Source organism: Maylandia zebra, linkage group LG23 (genome assembly GCF_041146795.1).
Source record: "Maylandia zebra isolate NMK-2024a linkage group LG23, Mzebra_GT3a, whole genome shotgun sequence".
NCBI classification, from domain to species: Eukaryota; Metazoa; Chordata; class Actinopteri; order Cichliformes; family Cichlidae; genus Maylandia; species Maylandia zebra.
The window spans coordinates 20,184,597-20,205,960 of record NC_135188.1 but is presented as its reverse complement, the minus strand read 5'-3'; the positions used below and the strand labels follow the sequence as shown (position 1 = coordinate 20,205,960).

The 21,364-nt window shown below is 43.5% G+C and overlaps 1 protein-coding gene across 1 annotated transcript; it reads left to right on the top strand.

The window, feature by feature from the left end:
* Window positions 1-1,036: 1,036 nt before the first annotated feature.
* Window positions 1,037-19,995, top strand: LOC101477799 (prothrombin-like). Its single transcript, XM_014408738.3, has 9 exons — window positions 1,037-1,184; window positions 7,345-7,638; window positions 7,727-7,843; window positions 8,006-8,129; window positions 16,214-16,381; window positions 16,457-16,630; window positions 17,212-17,390; window positions 17,624-17,694; window positions 19,759-19,995. Exons 1-9 carry the CDS (start codon window positions 1,112-1,114, stop codon window positions 19,912-19,914), a joined length of 1,356 nt encoding a protein of 451 aa, XP_014264224.3. The 5' UTR covers window positions 1,037-1,111; the 3' UTR covers window positions 19,915-19,995.
* The last annotated feature ends 1,369 nt before the right edge of the window (window positions 19,996-21,364 follow it).

Below are 21,364 nucleotides of genomic sequence, written 5' to 3'. Positions count from 1 at the left end.
TTTGACAGCAGTAAAACTGCACCCTCTGATGGGATCATGGAATTACACGAATTCCTTCTAAATCACTGTTACTGCAAACTGAATGTCCAGCCATTTTCTTAACTGCTTGACATATTGAGGTTCTGAGAAGGGTTGGAGACTGTCCCTGTTGGTGAGAGATATGCCCTTCGACTGATCTCCAGTCACCAATCATCAGACGTTGAAAACAATTGATTGTGGTCTTTTCTTGATGTCCTGCTATGGTTGAAAAATTGACTTACTGGAGGTGAAAGAGCTAAGGACCATATTCACACCCAAATGAAAGTCTGATGTCAAAATTTGAGTATTTATTTAAAATGTAACATCTAGTTTCTGGAGCATTGCTTATTGAGCACATGGCCAAAACAAAAACCCATTGTAGCCCTAACACATTGGTGCATATTAACTGTGGGTGGTGATGCCTAACTCCATACTTGTATTTAAGAGAAAACCAAAACAGCCCATAGGGGTAGGGTTGGTGTCATCTCCAATAATGAACTTGACCTAACATTTAAAAATTTTTTATTTTAAATGTTGAATAATTTTTGTGTATAATGGGTTTGGACAGAACAATGGATCGTTTTGCTGACTTCAGGAACTCAAGACTATGATAACTGAATCTATCTACTGCCAGGTGATAGCTTTAGCCTGTAATGAAAGACCAGAACAACTGGTTTTATTATTACTTTCAAAAACACTGCAGGTGTTCGAATGTAAGAAATGTCCCAAAGATGATACAGGCCAAATCAAGACATTTTAAGATTTTTTAGGGACTTGTTATTTTGTAAATTGTGACTTGTCATATGAATCTCATATGTTTTAATACCAAACAATAATTCATGTATAGTTTCAGAGCCGTTGTGTTAAACTCCAGCAGTATTAACTCACAGTAGGACTCGAGTTGTTGAGAAAAAGTAAACATGTAGGTTTAAACATAACCGACTCATCAGCCTGGCTCAAACTTTGACCCTTTGGTCAATAATCCCCCCCCCCCCTCCAGAGGACGGACAGAGAGACATAGACGGACAAACAAAGAAGGACACACTGAGTACTGCTTGATCTGGTTCTGAGGATCTGCTCAGAGGTCTGGATCATGATGGAACCAACATCAAAACCTGCTGCTGTTCTGCTGCTGTTTCTCCTGCACAGCTGTGTGGCAAACCATGGTAATGAACTCCTTTCCTCTTTAAAGTAGGATCAAGAGTATTTGCAATGTGTACAATAACAGTAATATGAATAATTTAGATCAAAATTGTACTTTGGTTTGAATATATGTATGTATATGTATGTATATATGTAGCAATGCATATTGTGTCATTTGAATATGATAAAATCTTCACTGATATTAGAAAGAAAAAAAAGTAGAAAAATGCATTTTGTGGGACCACAGAATGCATTTTTGTGTAAATCCAATCCCAAAAAGTTTCTATTAATCATTTTATATTAATCATCCGTGGGCCACACCACCGGAGGTGATTTTCCTCTGGTGCAGTCTCGGGACAACACCCTACACTCAGCCTACAACCAAGTGATGGATATTGTTGGTCACCTGGTCAGCCCTGAGGCCATGCTGGCTTACCTGCATTCCCAATTGCGGAACGATAGGCTTTATCGAGTGAGTCGCAATGCTCGCACAAATGAGACACCCAGTTGTTGGTACCATACCACGGCAGGGCACATGGGATGTGAAAAAACTGTGGAGCATATAATGGCTGGCATCTGGGCCAACGTGCGCTGATGGTGTGCATCATGCCCAGAGTGCCAGCTGGTTATTCCAAAAGCACCTTTGCATCTATTACCCTTAATGCAGGTCCCGTTTGAACGTATTCGTATAGACCTCATCAGGCCATTTTACCGGAGTGCATGCGGCTATCACTTTGTATTAGTCCTGGTGGATTATTTTACGTGATACCCGGAAGCGGTGCTGCTGTGCACCATCTCCGTGAGGAGCGTGGCACAAGCACTGTTTCAGGTCATCTCCCTAGTCGGTATTCCTAAGGAAATACTGACTGACCAGGGCACATTGTTCATGTCTCGCACACTAAAGGAACTATACGGATTCCCCAAAAGTTGACTCTGTTCATCTGGATGTAGCGTTGTCTGTGGAAGAAGTGTTTCTTCACTCATCCAAGTGACTGCTTCAGTCTCAGCTGAAGAAACTACACGGATTATTGGGCAAATCTATTCGCACTAGCATCTACCACCCTGGGGCGATCGTGGCTCAAGAGTTGGCAGTTCATCTTGTAATTGGAAGGTTGCCAGTTCGAGCCCCGGCTCCGAGAGTCTCAGTCGTTGTGTCCTTGGGCAAGACCTTCACCCGTTGCCTACTGGTGGTGGTCAGAGGGCCTGGTGGTGCCAGTGTCCGGCAGCCTCACCTCTGTCAGTGCGCCCCAGGGTGGCTGTGGCTACAATGTAGCTTTTGAATGTGTATGTGGATGGGTGGATGACTGAATGTCTAAAGCGCTTTGGGGTCCTTAGGGACTAAGTAAAGTGCTATACAAATACAGGCCATTTACCATTTACCCTCAGAGTGATGGGTTGGTGGATCAGCTGAATAAGACGTTAAAATCATTAAAAACATTAAAATCCATGATATGATCCATAAGTTAATTCACAAGGATAAATGCAATTGGGATTGCTGGTTAGATCCTCTGTTGTTCACAGTGCTGGAGGTGTGCCAGGCCTCCACGGGATTTTCTCCCTTTGAGTTGCTGTGGCACCCCCCGTGGCAGGTAGCCACGGCAGGCAACCACTGGGAGTGCTCAACGTGATTAAAGAAAACTGGGAGGAAGATCCGAGCCCTGCAAAAAATGAAACTCAATACATGCTGGACCTGAGATTAAAGCTTTACTCTTTGGGGTGGCTCTCACGAGAAAATTTACTCCAGGCCCAGCAGCGTCAACAGAGCTTGTACAACAGAGCGGCTAGACTCAGGCAATTTTCATCGGGGGGATAAGTGCTTGTATTGCTCCCTTCTCCCAGCTCCAAACTGCTTGCCAAGTGGCAAGCACCCATCATGGTCACACGGTGATTGGGGGACTTTAACTATAAGGTAGTACGGTTGGACAGGGGAGGAGCCACACAGATTTACCACCTCAACCTCCTTAAAGCCTGGAGAGAGGGTGAAACCACTTCTTTTTTTTTTTTTTTTTTTTTTTTTTTTTTTGCCTGTCCCATTTGGTTCTTTAGCCATCAGAATTGTTGTCTGAAGACCAACAAGGATACCCAATGGATTTACTTTGCCAAATGGATCTTCGTGGCATTGCCGTATTGGTCCATTTGGTCGATCTTTGTTTTTATTATTTATTATATTTTATTTTCAGATGTTACAGACGGGACAGACATGAGTGAGGGATAGGAAAGGGAGAAAGAAAGAGGAAGGAAAGGAAAAACAGAAGGGGAGAGGGACAGTGAGAAAGGGGGGGAGAAAAAAAATAAAAATCTCCTGGATCACCTGTTGAGAGAAGAATGGAAGACAAAAAAAACAAAGCAACATACTAAACACAACACCATCGCATTAATCTAGCTAAGTGTAAACAGCAGTATATACTAAATATTCAATGTTGTTGTGCAGCACGCAGGACAGATGTGCTTCGAAGTAGTAGCCAAGAAAGGTGTAATTTAAGTCTACGAGCAGTGAACACCCGTGTGCATACCTGTGTGGATCAGCGTGCTTGTATTCCAAAGGTTTCTCCATGTAACGATCTGCTAGGGAGTGTGGGGGGGGCCACAGCCCCGTCCTCCAGGGTATGAAGCAGGTATGGAGGAGATCAAAACTCCAGACATCCAGAGGCCCCCAGAACACAAGAGACCATGGAAAACCAACAGAGGGGCAGCCGCGCCACTGTCCCAGCAAGAGCTGAGGAGAGTCCCAGATGAGGGCTCACTCAGCAGCCGCGGAGCAGAAGCCAGGGGGAGTTGCAGTGACGCGCCCGTGAGCTCCGCCGGCAGCCAGCTGTGCCTGAGTGACCGAGCCCCAGGCCGAGAGGCCGGGGGCACCCCACCTCCGAAGTGGTCCCGAGCGAGCCCCAGGTTCCAGGCCCCGATAAGCGGCCGCCAAGGAGTGAGCCGGTGTGTACCTGGGCGCCCACCCCCAGACACAAAGAACCACCAACGCACCGACACCTGAGGGAGTCCGCCACCGGCAGGGGAAGTGGTGGTGGGTGGAGATAGGCCTCCAAACCTTGGAGGGCCTGAGGTGTCCCCAGAGAGGTGGTGTCTGATACCCAACCTGACATATAGACACAGACATACAGGCACACACAGACACAAACATCCATTCCCCCCCTCATGCTCTCATATGCACTCACTCCACACTCAACCAACGTGGAGACAGACATAAAGAGACGCTGTACACACGATCACACTCCCCAAGCGTACTCTACAAACCGGGTCTAGGTACCCTTGCCCCTGGAGGGGGGAACTGCACCCAGACCCAGGTGGTGTTACCCTTTTCCCTGCGGTGGGGAGAGGCAGACCACCCCGACTCCGTAGCAGCAGGGAGGCCCCACACTCCAGACCGCAGTCGGACGGCCAACTCCTCCTAGCCCTCCCGCTCCAGCAGGCCGCAGAGAATGGGGGTGGGAGAAGACTCCAAACCTCCCTCCACCCGCTCATTGTAGTGTTGATGCATGTGTGTTCTAAGGTGCAATTAAAACCCAGGAGGGCATGGAGCTACCTGCCAGAGAGCAGCAGGTGAGCGCATAGTCCCTCCTGATAGCCCTCAATGTCTAAGTGTATTTAAAATTGAGAGGTGGGCAACGACGCCAGGGGTGAGGTGTACACCCTGATGGTAATATGGACTCCGTGATTAGGGCGTCGGGGCGTTCCCTGGAGGCATCTTCCTTGGGGGGCTCAACCCGGGGTAGCGGTCATGTCCGGTTGGGGGCTCTGTTGGCTCTCGGGTGACTGTTTCCTCGCGGCTGCGTGCAGCGGGGCTAGGGGAGGGTCTGTGCTGACGGACGTGGGTTACTGACCTGGTAGCCTGGCTGCCCCTGGGTGGGTCCGGGATGGGCGTGAGGTTCTGGGGGTGCTCCGTCTCCGGGCTGGGGCCCGGGCCGGGCCTCGGGGGCTTGGGTCCTGGTTGGTGTGTTGCCGGGGTTGTGGGCGGGTGGGTGCATGGGGGCCAAGCCCTGGAGCAGGGTGCCGCCGGTGCGTCGAGCCACCTGGGGGGCTCTTCAACTGGTGGGGGAGATGGTCACATCTGCAGGAGCTTTCCTCTCTTCAGGGACTCTCTCTGCAGGAGGGGGAGATACAGGAGAGGTGGAGGAAGATCTCAGCCTGGGCGTTTACTGTCTTATGTAGTCTGGAAGATGAGTGGATGGTGGGGTGGGTGCAGTTTTCTCTGTGGTGGGGTTGGGTGAACTGTCCCGGGCTCTGTGGGGCCGGGAGGCGCTGCTGCACTGGGCCCCGGTCTGGATGGGCCTGGGCCCCCTTTCCCTGGCGGGTCGCGGAGTGTGGGAGTGCCTACTGGGGTCAGCGGGGGAGCTGGCCCCAGGGAGGGGTTACCTGCCCCTCCCTTCCTTCCCTCCCCATCTCCAGCTGCCTCCCTCTTCCCGCTCCACCACAACCACCCACACATGCAGGGCCTTGGAGTAGGGGTATGTCACCAGGGCGCAGAGGAGGCTACCCCCCCCCCCCTCTGTCCCCTTCTGGCTGCCTCTGCCTCAATTTTATCCCACAACTTAGACATTCACATTATTCACACTCTCATTACACATACATATAGGATCTTAGGGGTGGGCACAATCACGGGTGAAACCACTTCTTTGGAGAGCCTGGTGAAGGAGAAAGATGAGTTGGGCCAGGAGGTGCCAAAATCCACCATCCCTGCCTCCGTCCATTGTGACGACCATCTTGCACAGGCCCAGAGAGCGGATGTTGCTGTGTTGCAATGGTGCTTTGCCAATGTGTTCTCCCCCCTCCCCGGCCGTACTTCTCTCATAGAGCACCATTTTGAAACACAGCCTGGCGTGATGGTGTGTTCACGGCCCTACAGGCTGCCGCAACAAAAAAAAAAATTAGTGCAGGAGGAATTTTCTGAGATGCTAAAGCTGGGAGTAATAGGAGGAGTCTCACAGTGGGTGGTATAACCCCATAGTTCTTAAGTGGTTAAGAAAAATGGGTGAATACGGATCTGTGTCGACTATTTTAAGTTGAATGAAGTGTCACGGTTTGATGTGCATCCAATGCCCCGGGTCGACGAACTCTTTGTTGGGCATTGCCCAATTTTTCACACTGGCACTGGAGAAACTTAAGAACTGGCAGATTCACGTGTCTGTCCTGGGGAAAAAAACTGCCTTCTTCACTTTGTACGGTTTGTACCAATTCGTGGGTTGTACCAATCCGTTTGGCTTGTTCAGAGCCCTGGCCACATTCTAGTGCCTCATTGACCGGGTATTGCGGCCACACACTGAATATTCTGACGCCTTCCTGGATGATGTTATCATCTATAGTGACACCTGGGCGGAGCATGTGCAGCGGGTGGCCGCACTCCTGGAGTCCCTGAGGCAGGCGGGGCTCACGGCCAACCCGAAGAAGTGTGCGGTTGGACGGAGGGAGGTACAGTATCTGGGGTACCATTTGGGGGGCCAGCAGATGCGCCCTCAGGTAGAGAAGACAGCGGCGATAACATCATGCCCGTGCTCCAAGACCAAAAAGGAGGTGCGATGGTTTCTGGTTTCAGTGAGCTCGTAAGGCGGCACAGAGGCGGGAAGAACAGGTGTACCTCGCAGGTTAATTGACTGTGTGTCTGCTCTTTTTGATAGTGACAGTCAGGCAGGAGAGGAGTGTGTGGCAACAAGCAAGGAGTGTCTGCGTCCTGAGCTGATCAAGGCTAAAAACCGCAGTTGCATTGCCACAAATAAAATGATTGTTAATCTACCCTTGTTAATCCAACCAGGCGGATCGGCACACTGTGGTGCTGGAGCAGCTGATAGGGGCTGCGGAGGAGTTGGCGCCATGGTTGTTGCATTGCCACAAATAAAAAGGACTGTTAATTCAACCTGACGCCAGTGCGTGCATATGTATGTTCACGGGGTCCTGTGTCACAAATGATAATAATTAATATTCTTGCACCATTTTAGGCTAGTTGAAACTCTTGTGCTAGTAATGTTGGAAAGCCATGTCAACACCTAAAATGAGCTGCTCACAAGTCACTGAATTTCTTCCACAGTCTTTGGTTTCCACATCATTGCTGAACTCTTCTTACATCCTGGAGTGTTTCAGGGCTCATATACAATCTAGGATTAAATTTCTCTGCAGTATCCACTCCTTGTTGTGCCAGCTGATCTGTCTTTTTTATTTATTTATTTATTTTTGTTGAAGGTGAAGACTTTGTCCCACCCACTGTGGCCACGAAACCACACAAACCTATACTGTGCTTGCCCAATTATGGTATAGAATATAATGGGGACCTAAGTGTTACCATAGGAGGTCACACCTGCCTGCCATGGTCATTACCGGAGGTAAAAACCCTCAGTCGGGACAAAGAGTTCATCCCTGAAGTTCAGCTGCAGACCAACAAGTGCCGAAATCCTGACGGTGACTATGAGGGCCCCTGGTGCTATGTCAGGATTGCTGGAAATATAACAATGGACTACTGTGATCTGCAGCTATGTGGTAGAGTACAAACCTACAATCCACTATTAAATAAATCCACCTGTTTACCTGCCCCTTACCTTTCCAATTGGCCACCTGTTTCCTGCAGATGACCCACTATTAGGGCCTGAGCAAACAACTGTGACCGAAGGCAGGGAGCGCTCCGTCTTAGGTCAGGCCAGGAAAAACCTTTTCAGTCCTCGCACGTTTGGACAAGGAGAGGATGGTGAGTGCACTTAATGGGCAGTGACAGCAAGCATCAGGTAATCCCTGTACCCCAAAAAGATGAAAGAGAACAATTCAAGAAGCAGGTGATCCATCTAGCCTGTTAATAGTTTTGTTGTGTTTGACCATCTATCAAAGTTTTTATTTACTTCTTGTGCTGTAGATTGTGGACAGCGTCCCCTGTTTGAAAAGAAGAACAAAACAGATGCAAACGAAGCATGCATGCTTTTCAGCAGATGGTGTCGTATCATTCAGGATGATGACGCTGAAGTGGCCTCGGCTCCATGGTAATGACACTAGATAAACATGACTTTAAGGATGATTGACAAAATTGTTCTGGATGTCTGTCAAAACAGATCAGACTCCCATCAGGAGATTATCAAAGTAACATAAGATATACTTAATTTATCCCAAAATTCAGGAGACTGCAGTGCTATAGCACCTAAAACATAAAAACAGTAACATATGCTAGGGGCTCACACACACACAGTGTATCCATGCCCAGTATACTGCTAGCCAATCTTCAGTCCATCAAGAACAAGGGTGATGACCTCAGGGCCAGAGTCAAGTTTCAGAGAGACATTCGGGACCAGTGTTGGTCAAGTTACTTGAAAAAAGTAATCAGTAACTAATTACTGATTACTTCCCCAAAAAAGTAATCCCGTTACTTTACTGATTACTTATTTTCAAAAGTAATTAATTACTTAGTTACTTAGTTACTTTTTAAAAACACGATTTACAACCTGAATAGGTGATAAAGCGATAGATCTCTCAGCCCAATTTTACTTTTTCTACATAATCCATCATACAAAATGTAATCAAATGGAAAAGTCCCTTTTTAAAACTTGTTTTATTAGTTTTAATCTTTTAACTTCATGCATCAAGCAAAAATGTAATTATATGCAACATTCACTGACTGGAAGAAATTTGTTTAATATTTAAACCTGTCACGGGTCTGGGTCCGTTGGATCCAGTATGTGGAGTTTTATGTTTTTGTTATTCCATGTTTGAGGTTATTATGTTTTGGTTTTAGTTGCATCAGGGATTGTTTTCCTGTTCTCTTGTTGTGTTTATGATGATGATTATGATGTTTATTATTTGAGTTTCATGTTTAAGGATTTGTTCTCTGTTGTATCTCACGTTTAGTTTAGTTCAGGTTCCATGTGTCATTCTGTCTGTCTCTCAGTGTCAGGTCTGCGTCTTGGTGTGGTGTTCTCATTTCCTGTTTTATTGTGAAGGTCTGGGTCTCATGTGAGTGTGTTCAGTTTTACCTCTGTCTCGTCTTGTTGATCATTCCCAGCTGTGTCCACCACCTGTGTGTAATTCCCCTGTGTTCTCTGGGTGTATTTAAGTCATGTCCTGTAGTTATTGTAGTTGCTGGTCCGTCTGTGTATCTACCATGTCTCACCCGTGTGTTCTCCCTGCTGGCCATCATCATTCTCCTCTGCTCATTCTCATTCAGGTTTGTGCTTTGTAGTTTTAGTTGTTTCCCAGTTTAGTTTAGTTCTCCGTGTTGCCGTTTGCCTCTCCTTTTGTGTTCAATAAATCACCTTTTACACCTTCACGACTGCCTGCGTGTGGATCCTCCTTTTCCTCCTCCACACGGCTCCTCTCACTCGCCGTGACAAAACCTATTTTCTGCACATTCCAGCACATAAATTTTTTTTTTTTTTTTTTTTTTTGTGTTTACACTCAGTCTTTCAAATAGATGCAAGTAAAACACAGCAGAAAATAAAGTCAAAGACTAGCGGTCCTTTTGCTCTATTTTCACCTGTAAAGCAGGAGCAGGGTAGGCGGAGGTTTACCCTGGTGCAGGTGAGCCGCAGCGGTCAGTGGAAGGATATGGCAGCTCTGTGAATTTCCCATTACGTCGTTGCGCACTCGGTGCTTGCTTGGAAGTTTAGGGGTTTTTTTCGCTGTAAAAAGAAGTTTTCTTCCCACGCACAATGGACGCTAATGTTTTTGTCACTTTTTATGGAATCAAACTTAAAGTAAGGTCAGTACTTCCACGCTTTAAACCCTGCACGCTCATACTCTCTCCCGCACTCGATATATGATCCATTGTTGATCTGCACACAGCTGTTGTCACAAACGTCGCACTTGCTTACGTCACTGTCATTAGACATTCTTGCAAAAAAAATCACGGTTTTAGTAACGCAGTAACGCAGCGTTCCTACGGGAAAGTAACGGTAATCTAATTACCGTTTTTGCCATAGTAATCCCTTACTTTACTCGTTACTCGAAAAAAGTAATCGGATTACAGTAACGCGTTACAAGTAACGCGTTACTGCCCATCTCTGTTCGGGACTGCATCATCCTCTGCTTCACCGAGTAGTGTTGGGGAATAACGGAATACATGTACTGCCTTTACATATTTAAAATACAAAATATGAGTAACTGTATTCCGTTACAGTTACCGTTTAAAAAAGGTGGTATTTAGAATACAGTTACTTTGCTGAAATAAAGGGATTACACGGCGGTATTTTCCTGTTTCATATGTTCGGCTATGCCCTCTCTATTCTAATGCCTGTGTCTCAATCTCGCGGCCCATGTCACCTCTACTTGCAGCCCACATAATGACGTGAAGAAATATTTTAAAAAGATATTCACAAAAATGATTTAATATGAAGGCAATAGGCAGAGTGTTACAGGCATAGCTCTAAAGAATGTAGCCTCATGGACAGTTTAGTCTGTGCTGCAGGGAGAATGGACTGCTATACACGTTATGTGTCTGTGAGCGAGGGAGGGAGAAAAAGGAAAAGTACGAGCTGTCATCGAGCAGAAACAGGAGCTGGAACCATGCAAATATAATAATAACCACTGCAGCCAAAAAAAGTGCCTGACGAGCCCAGTTGTAAGTAAGCTATTAAGACTCGACTGTACACTTTTTTCGTGTTTTTCTCCGAAACAATAAGTTCCGTTGGAGCAGCCTTTCGACGCCTTTCTCTGTCTCTCGCTAGCAAAGTTGACCCACACAACAAAGTAAAGCTAGTTTTTGGCTATGAGCCCGACACCAACCCAACGCATTAGCCAGAGGTCCCTTTACTACGGTTCAGAGCCGGGGACCTGTTTTATATACGTGCAGAATAGTTTTCTATATGAGATCACTGCAAAATGTGCAGCCTTACCGAATGCCCACGCTACTGTTACTCATTTTATATTAAGATTTAAAAATCTTGTCGGTATTGGTATGGCGAGGAACCTTCAGTAAAAGTAATAATTCACACGCAGCAATAGTACATTCATTTAGTTGTAAAAAGCACGATAATATAATAGGTAATCCAAAGTATTCAGAATACGTTACTGTCATTGAGTAACGTAACGGAATATGTTACAAAATACATTTTGGGGCATGTATTCTGTAATCTGTAGTGGAATACATTTTAAAACGAACCTTCCCAACACTGTCACCGAGACATTGCTGAACCTAGCGATACTTTCTCGGTCTACCGAAGAAAAGAAATGAACAGAACAATGGCACCGAGGAAGAAAAGAGATGGTGCGACTGCACAAGCATTTTTCCACTCACAAGCTCTTGCTCACCCAATCTGGAACTTTTGATCAATAAATGTCACCCTTTCTATCTTCCTCAGGAATTCACTGCGGTCATTGCCTGCACTGTTTATATTCTGTCACACACGGACTCAGACTCGGACTCAGACTTATGTGAACTACATGAGGCTCTCACACAAAAACAAACACTTCACTAGGATACTGCTCTCATTGTTATGGGAGCTATTAACAGAGTAAATCTCAAATGCACATTTCATAACCTTCACCAGCACATCCCCTTCCCCACCAGGGGCACAAGGACATTAGACCAATCCATTCAAAGACTGCTACAAAGCACAGTCTCTGCCGGCATTTGGAAAAGTGGACCACACCATCATCTTCCTCGTGTCTGTTTACAAAGACTAAAGCAGGAAGCACCAATCAGGAGAGAGATTGCACGCTGGATGGATGCACTGGATGACGCAGACTGGAACATGTTTTGGTGCAGCTCTGATGGCATCAACATGTTTACGTAAGTGGTTGTGGGATATATCAGGAAACTAGTGTATGAAGCCGTGGGTGGATAAAAACATCCACGACGCTCTGAGATCGCACACCACTGCCTACAAAGCGGGTCGCATCTCCAGTAATGTGGACCAATACAAGGCTGTTTACAATGTGCGCATGCGTGGTTGCAAAGGCAAAGCGGAGCTACGGGGAAAAACTAGAGTCACAGCTACAACAGTGCGACTCTAGGAGCCAATGGAAGGGACTGCAGAAAATAACAGACTATAAACAGACAGCTGAATGACAGTGATGAATGCTGACGCTTCACTGGCTGATAAGCTGAACACATTTTATATTCGCTTTAATGCTGCAGCAAATAACACAACAAATGGCTGCATGTGTGCAGAGAGGACCAGTAAGGAACAATGCTTTCAACGCTGTTCAGGAGAGTGAACAGCAGCAGGAGAAGATGCAATCCCTGGTTGGGTCCTGAAAGCCTGCACTGACCAGCTAGTACCGGTGTTTACAGTGATCTTAAACCTCTCCCTGGCCCAAGCAGTGGTTCCCATGTACTTCAAACAGTCCATCATTGTTCCTGTTTTTATGAAACAACAGCCCGCTTGCCACAATGATTATCGTCCAGTAGCACTTAGGGCTGTTCGATTGTCAAGGACCAAGCAGTAAAGCATAAAGGACACAGGTGGTTTTAATTCAAAAAAGGGGTTTTATTGACCCAAAAATATGAAAATATATTTAACAAAGCCAAAACTTAAACAGGCAGACCAATAAAAGAGGTCAACTCAATAGACTAAACTCAAGATAATAATTAACAAAAACCTCAAACAAACATATGATAAACTGACCTGCTGAAATGACACATGGGGAAACTTAAATACTGACTTAGCTAAACCAAATGACACACACGGGGGAAAACAAGATGGCTGCCATATAACCAACTAATACAAAACAATTAAACAAACATGAAACACCCCCCAGGCAATGAAGCATGTGGTGCTATCCAATTAGGCTGTCAGTGGTACTTCAGGTCTCCCAGCCCTTTGCCACACCTTTTGCCAGACAGGAGGAGAAGCCAAACCCCAGGTAACTCAAACAAAGAAAGATGTATTAATATAACATAAAACAGAACTTTGACCTTGCAAGGTTAATATGTGTGCACGCCATATAAACATTGGAAGGTGTGATTGAAAAATAAATACATTTAATAAAGAAACAATATTGAACAATAAGTAGAATATATTAAAGTAGTGACTGTAAATTAAACTAACGTGAATCAACTGGTGGTGAAGTGTGGAGCTTACCATGTGTGGCATGCCATCACATCAATATAACAATATATATCAGATGACGATATAAAAACATCTATTGTTTCATTTATCGTTTGTTTCGTGGTGTCGCAAAATAAACTGTTTACAGCAATATTTTTTCATAGTTTGGATGGTCACTGTAGTGGCTATATTACATTCCTTAAAGTTCTCTCTTTCTCTTATATTTAATATAACCACACTACGGACAGACAAGCGCCTGTTTTTATGTGTTGTCATTAGCAACAACGACGGTAAAATCAACGCATGTCCGCTTGTTTATTTTCTACATAAACCTTTCACAATAAAGCTCAAGATCCTGTTGAGGCTTTTCAAAATAAACTGAATCAAGTATGCTTTTATGGATGAGAAGCAAAAAGAGCCGTCAGGTGCTAAAAAATAAACCTTAGACTCAAATGTTAGAACAGGCTTTTCTCCACAGCACGCTGTGTAATAAATACTTACAAAGTAAACGGCGGCTGTTACAACTTATGTCTAAAAATGTAAAGTTTCTTACATCGGTTAAAACACTCGACTCCAGGTAAATGACGCCCAGCTGGAAACAATTCACGCAAATCGAGCTGTCCGAGATTCACAGAATCTACAGAAAATGTGACATTTCTGTAATTTATATTGTTATCGGGACGATAGATGTCTTATATCGGGATATGAGATTTCGGTCATATCGCACAGCCACAGTAGCACTGATATCAACAGTGATGAAGTGTTTTGAGGGACTGGTAAGAGACCACATCACTTCTTCACTTTCTGCCACCATTGACCCACTTAAGTTTGCATACCAGACTAATCTTCCACAGACAATGCCATATCACACCTGCTTCACACATCCCTGAGTCACCTGGACACTGGCAGAGGGAATTATGTTAGGATGCTGTTCATGGACTACAGTTCTGCATTCAAGACAATAATTCCCTTAAAGCTTTTCACCAAGTTGAAGGATCTAGGACTCAGCTCATCACTGTGCCAGTGGATCCTCAAATTCCTTACAGACAGACCAAATCAGTGAGGATGGGAAAACAAGTCTCTCCCTACATCTCATTCAGTACGTGCCTTAAGGCTGTGTTTTAAGCCACCTGCTGTACTCACTGTATACTTACGACCGTGTAGCCACATCAGATACCACCTCCATTGTCAAGTTTGCAGATGACACTGTTGTGTTGGGCCTGATCTCTGACAATATCGAGAAGGCCTACCTGGAGGAGATTATGGACCTGGAGAAGTGGTATCAGGAGAACAACCTCCTGCTTAACCTCAGCAAGACTAAGGAGCTGATTATGGACTTCAGTACAAAGCAGGCAAGGAATTACGAGCCCCTGATCATCAGTGATGCGCCAGTGGAGAGAGTGGACAGCTTCCGGTACCTGGGTGTCTGCATCACTTAGGACCTGTCATGGTCATGTCACATCAACACCCTGTTCAAGAAAGCTCGCCAGCATCTCTTCTTCCCCAGAAGACTTAGAAACTTCCATCTGCTGCTGAGGGTGCTTAACTTCTACTCCTGCACCATCAAGAGCATCCTGATGGGAAACATCTGCACCTGGTATGGGAACAGCACCAAGCAGGACAGACAAGATCTTGAAAGAGTGGTGCGCTCAGCCAAAAGCAAGTGATAAATAAAGCTTTTTCATCATCATCCTCATCATTTGCTCTGAGCTTCCTGACCTGCTGTCTGTCTACACTAAACGTTGCAAGACCAAAGCCAGAAAGATCATGATAGACCTCTCCGATCCCAACAATGAACTTTTCTCACTGTTGAGGTCAATCCTTTAAGGTCAAAACAGAAAGAATGAGGAGGAGCTTCTTCCCCCAGTCTATTTGGGCCCTGAACCAGGGGTAGTCTGGGCTCTTATACATCAAATCGCCGCAGACACTCTGTTTATTTGCACGATTCTTATACTTTCTTTTTTAAATTGTCTATTTGTACATTCTACTTTTTTTATCTTATAATTTACCTTTAACTCTTAGTTTACTCTTTACCTGTTAGGTTAAATTCTTAATTTATTCTTTAAATCTGTTAGATCTTTTTTATGGAACTCTTATTGCCTCTTTTTATGTACATTTTTCAAAGTGTAATTTTTTTTACTGTAAACTACTAAAACATAAAATTTGTAAATTTTGCAAATTTCTTTACTATAGGCATTGCATAACAATAAGCATTTCACTACATGTTGTACTGTGTATGATTGTGAGCGTGACAAACAAAATTGGAATTTGAAAATCAAGTAGCTTCAAAGGTAAATAAAATACCCAAAAGAAAGAGCTGAGGTAGCAAGGAAATAGAAAAAGTGAAGGGCTCTGTTAGGTCTGTGCTTGCAGGCTTCGCTGATTCAAAGACTTACAGTAAGTAACATCAAGCAAATAAATAAAAGTATGAAACAGGGAAGGTTTTCGGTATCTTTTCTTTGTTGTAAAAAAGCTGAGACAGATTTGAAAGTCATGCTGCCGGCCCAGGTTATGATGCAAAGGGTGGACCAGGTCTTCCAGTTATTATGCATAGCCATACGCCACAACCATACTCATTTGGGTGACCTCTGTGTCAGCTGATGGAGGAATCTAAACAGTGGTAAGTGACAAATTAGTAATATGTATACATTCCACAGTGAGCAGTTAAATATTGAGGCCAAAGAAATGTTCTGTTTGCAGGAATATATCTGTGATTACATTCTTCCCCTCACAAATGGTGCAATCCTGACACATTTGTTCTTCCCACGCAAGTTTTTTACACTGTAGATCCAACAGAATCTACAGGCCTCACTCTGCCCATTAGAACTGTAAGAGCAAACATCCAATGAAGATTCTCCTTTGCCAAGAATATACCGAAAAGAAGAAACATCAATAGCTTTTAAATCTTGACAATGTCCTTAGAAAACACACCAAGAAAGAAAAATTGACTCACTACAATTAATAAATAAAAGAAAAAAGGTTGTGGGATCCTGCCAATCAGAAATAAATAAAAGAACCATTAAGATACAAACTGTTTTTGACTCAACTTATATTTCTAACTTAATAAATAATTTTGTTGTTTGCAGGCAGGTGATGCTGTACAGGCGTAGCCCACAGGAGTTTTTGTGTGGAGCCAGTCTGATCAGTGATCAGTGGATCCTCACTGCAGCTCACTGCATCCTTTACCCACCCTGGAACAAGAACTTCACTGTCAGCGATATACTGGGCCGCCTGGGAAAACACAGAAGCACCATGTAAAAAGGCGTGTCTGTCTTAATTATCATTAGTTTCATTTGAAGGCCTGTTGGAATTATGTCATTTTTTTCTAGGTTTGAGCGTGGCATTGAGAAGGTTGTGGTAATTGATGAAATCATTGTCCACCCCAAGTACAACTGGAAGGAAAACCTGAACTGTGACATCGCTCTGCTGCACATGAGAAGGCCGGTCACGTTCACTGATAAGATCCATCCTATCTGCCTGCCCAGCAAGCCCGTCGCCAAGTTGTAAGACAAACATTTGCAACCAATTAAAAGTTGACAAGTTCAGACCAAATTCTTTAATTATATTTCCCACCAAATGAAAGGAAACAAGTGAAAATGTGTCTTGAATGGAGAATTGAATTTCCAGTTCTGTCAAGTGATCTGGAGCGTTTCAATATGGGGGAGACTCTGGGTCCGACATAGAGCTTGCTGGAGAGATTATTTTGTTCATATGGTGTTGAATACTGCTAGAAATATTAATCGGGGAGGTATCAACACAGTTTATTATTGTGCCAAGGACTTTGCTTAAAGTCCTCAGTAAACAACAATTTGATTAAATCAAGTCAGGTCCTCAAACTTGGTCACATAGCTATTTCTCCATAGATATCGATTTTCCTTTCTCCAGTTATCCTGCAGGGGGTTAAAAGATTCTTCAGATCCCACAGATTCCTTCTGTCTTCTTGGAAAGTCTAAAGTAATGCAAAGACTGCGCCAGTAGAGGGTGCTATTAAGAACTGTGGTCAGAGACACTTTGGTTCAGTGAGGTTTATACTATGGATGGTGACAGGCCTTGTGATATATCTGACTGGTATTTTTTCCGGCAGTCTGATGTCTGAAGGCTTTAAGGGCCGAGTTACCGGGTGGGGGAACCTGAAGGAAAGCTGGAACCCTGCAGTGAGAAATTTAACATCAGTCCTTCAGCAAATCCACCTACCAATAGTGGACCAGAACATCTGCCGCAGCTCCACTTCAGTCAAGATCACAGACAACATGTTCTGTGCTGGTAAAACAAAACAAAAGATTTTCCACATTTGTTCAAGAAAATGCTTGTTTATATTTTATCTTTGGCTTATTTTTGGTCCAACTGTTTGATCCTGAATAAACCCCTGGTGTGCTGAGTGATGCTGCCATCTCATTGGCTGCACTGAATGGAATTTGGTTGTTTCTCTCAGGATGATCCTGCATCTCCTGAAGGTGTCAAAGTTTCTCTATAATTACAGTCTCTGGTTGTTTCAGGTTATAAACCAGACGATAACCATCGTGGAGACGCCTGTGAGGGAGACAGCGGCGGACCTTTTGTGATGAAGGTGAGAATCACAATGAAAGAAGAACAAATGATAGATTAAGTCTCCTCTTTACCATTTCTTATCATTAGATAACATCTGGTTTATATCTCAAGCAGATGTTTAATAAAATATTTGTTAAATAAATTATAAGACCGACGGCACGAGAACACACAGAAGTGAAGGCAGTGTAAGACAGTTGCAGAAGGATACAGTAGCACAGTAAAACACAGTATATTAACACTTAAACAGATTTTCATATGTTCTGTTCAGTGCTTTGTAACATTTAATGTAAATATCACACATATACATTAATTTAATCTGCTAAAAATTCAGGACATTGTTTTAATTAACGCATAGTAATAAAATATGTACACAGTGTGTTAACTGTTACATATAGAATCAAATTAACATTTATATCCAAAATTAATGCTTTCTTGTTTATAAGTTGAACAACAGTGTAATTATCCAAAAAGTTGATTCTGTTCATCTGGATGTAGCATTTTGTGGGAGAAACGTTTCGTCACTCATCTAAGTGACATCTTCAGTCTCAGCTGACTGCAGCTTTCCCCAAACTTATAAACAGTACATTTGCATAATGACTGAAACCAGCCCACTGAAGGAACAATGGGCTGGGAGGTCAGTTCCTTAATCTTAATTATGCAAATTCTTATGACCATTGATCAATAACCACTGACCAAAACCCACTGATCAATGGCCATGAGTACCATTCACAGAGAGTTGGGGAATGTCTGCAATCACAGCATTGTAAGATGGTGAAAGATGTACCCTTAGGCCCCCTCTTTCCCTTTTCACGTAAATGGCCTCCTTGACTCCTCGTCTTGATGCATTCTCAATCATCAAGAAGAACAATGTAATTAGACTTTTGTTCCTGACACGTTAAAAATGTTAAACATTTCCTGAAAATCTATCTGGACATTAACAGTATTTTAACAGTATTTTATGGCTTTAATATGTTTTACCACAACCCAAATATATAAAATTACTGAAAATGCAAAATGTTTTTATTAGGAATTACCAATGCTTCGTTTGTGCCAAAGTCATACAGCCATGCTTTCTCCAACTAAATTCAGAGTCACACAGGCCTAGAGACCAGTTTAACTCCATGTCAAAGGTTTCTAGGGAAAAATGTGTGTTCTCTGGGACACCAATGATGATTTGATTCACACAGTTTGTTCAGGATTTATGTGATTTTATTTATCGCTTTAACTCCGTATTCTTTCATGTAGTTGATTATAAATTATTTTTGTGGTCTTTAAAATCACTAGGTTTTGAAAAGTGCCACACAGCACTTTAACATAGTGTTAAAACATATACACTGCACAATCATACACCAGTATTTCACTGGATTGCCTTTAGCTTCGATGACGGCCGACATTCTCTCTGGCATTGTTTCAGTAACGTTATGCAGTTCACGTTCAGGTCACCTACCAAATACCCTTTGGCACCAGAAACCTTCACCCAAAAGGTAGGAACTGAAACTCACTATTCACTAGTGAGGATTCCCAGTTAGTGAGGTTTATTGGGCAAATTTCTTAAACCTACACAGCTGTTTAGTCCCATATGAAACATACTTGTGTTTTTCTTTGGAATGGCCTTTTTTCTGGCAGGATCTTTAAACATAGGGTTCCCAAACCGTTTCGTCAACATCGGCCCAAAACTTCATCAATTTTAATGCCCAAAGTTGAATTTAAAACTTAAAGGCAGATTTGAAGATTCTTCTCATAACAACAATATAACATATTAAAAAGCAGGGTTTTTTGCAAACTCTAGACAGGGGGGATAGTAACAAGAAGTTGAATAACTACGTAATCTTCAGATATGCCTAACTGGCAGCCTAAATCTTCATTTATTTTCTTACAATATAAAGCAATACATACTCACAGTTAAGTGTTATTTGGCATTTTTGCTTAAAAACTGAAAAAGGAGTTAAAATATTTATAGAGTTTTTCGTTCTTTCAGCTCTGAAAAGACTTTTCTACCATTTACAAAAGGTTCAATCTGAGAATTTAGAATAGCTGCCTTTGCAAACAATGAGTCTTATTTTGAAACTGTCTTCCTGTGCAGTACCCGGCAGAGAACCGCTGGTATCAGATCGGCATCGTGTCATGGAGCGAGGGCTGCGATCGCGACGGGAAGTACGGCTTCTACACTCACCTGTTCAGGATGACCAAGTGGATAGGCAAAGTTATCGAAAAGATGCGAGGAAGCGATGATGAGTAGACACAAACCATCGACGTCAATCACTTCACATTGAACCCTGTTAAGCAACATGGCCCCAATAAAGATTGTCGACGTATTGTACCCTGGCCTCTGGTGTTATTCAAGCCTTGGTTTGCAGCAATAAGAGTCAGAGAGTTAAAGTGCCATCAGAGCAGCTTTTATATGAACAAAGATAGAAAATCAAACCGGCAGAAGGAGGTCAAAGTTCGCGCTCAGATACAAACAAGATAGCACAAACAGCAGCAGTCACTACAGTGGCAGGCATGGCCTCATAGTCCATTACTATTCTGATAAACAACATATCCTAAACCAGGATTTACTACACAGACAACACATGTGGGATGTGTTGATAATTTTCAGGTTGGGCAGGATTTCCCTGCTCAAAATGGATCTTAATGTGTTGACTATAAATGTAAGTTGAACAGGTCTACGTATACTGTAATTTATTAAGGCAATGATGCTGTGTAAACTGAGCACAACTCTATGAATTTCCCATTCTGACCATTTAATAACCAAAAAGCCAACGTGGTCTTAGGAGTTCTCTGGGAATTTTTCCAGAGGTTTGTAGCAACCAGTCAACAGATTGTTAACATAAACAGAGGTTATAGCTGCACTGTACACCCCTTTACTGTTTATTCATACATGACAGAGGCTCTAAAATGTTCTCATTATGTTTGTTTACTCCTGAATCATCTTCATCTGTTGAGCTATTTTCATGATCTCTTTGACTTCAACAAGTTTCTCCAGCAGTGCTACTCTAGATCTGTTAACCAAAGTTCAGTTTAAAGCATTGCAGTTACAGCAGTGATACAAACTAACCACCAAATCCAAGCCCAGAGATGACCTCAACTTTTCCTGAGCACCAGTGGGCTATTAACTATTAACGAACTCTTAAGAGGTAGAGTGATAAGCTTGTGTTTCCTTCCAACATTTGCCAAATAAAGGCCAAAAGCTCTCCTTAGTCTGCAGCTGGATGGACTAAAACTCCAACATCTGGGAATGCAGTTGAAGATCAGAGCCTGACAGAGGTGGAGAAGCTCTTCACGGACCTGCATCGCAAGCTGCAGTCCAAGATGGTAGTTAAAATCTGTTGGCAGGATAAGGGACCCATTGAAGATGCTCTGTTATTTAGACTCAGATTTGGTGTTTCAGATTGTGTGTGTATTCCTGCCTTAGAGGCTAAGTGTTTTGGGTGAGAAGACAAGATTTTGGTTGTTTAATTTCCCCGATTTAGTTATCTCCATTCTTTATAATTTAACAAAGTAGAGCACAATTGCTGAAAAGTGCCACAAGGTGGAGCCCCGTTCCTTGCTGTGCTCAACTAGTTATGGCACAATACAGAACAGATGATTTTTTTGTATAAATATGAAAAACTGAACTTACCAAGAAGACTGTTGGAGGACTGATAAATGAAGGCTGAGTTCAGACAGCTGAAAACTTTAAAAACTTG

Bases quoted from the DNA above. Each gene is read 5' to 3' on its own strand.
- LOC101477799 (XM_014408738.3), top strand. From the start codon at position 1,112: ATGATGGAACCAACATCAAAACCTGCTGCTGTTCTGCTGCTGTTTCTC. The intron at 7,639-7,726 runs GTAGAGTACAAA...TGTTTCCTGCAG, and splicing joins CTGTGATCTGCAGCTATGTG to ATGACCCACTATTAGGGCCT. The intron at 16,382-16,456 runs GTAAAAAGGCGT...ATTTTTTTCTAG, and splicing joins GGAAAACACAGAAGCACCAT to GTTTGAGCGTGGCATTGAGA.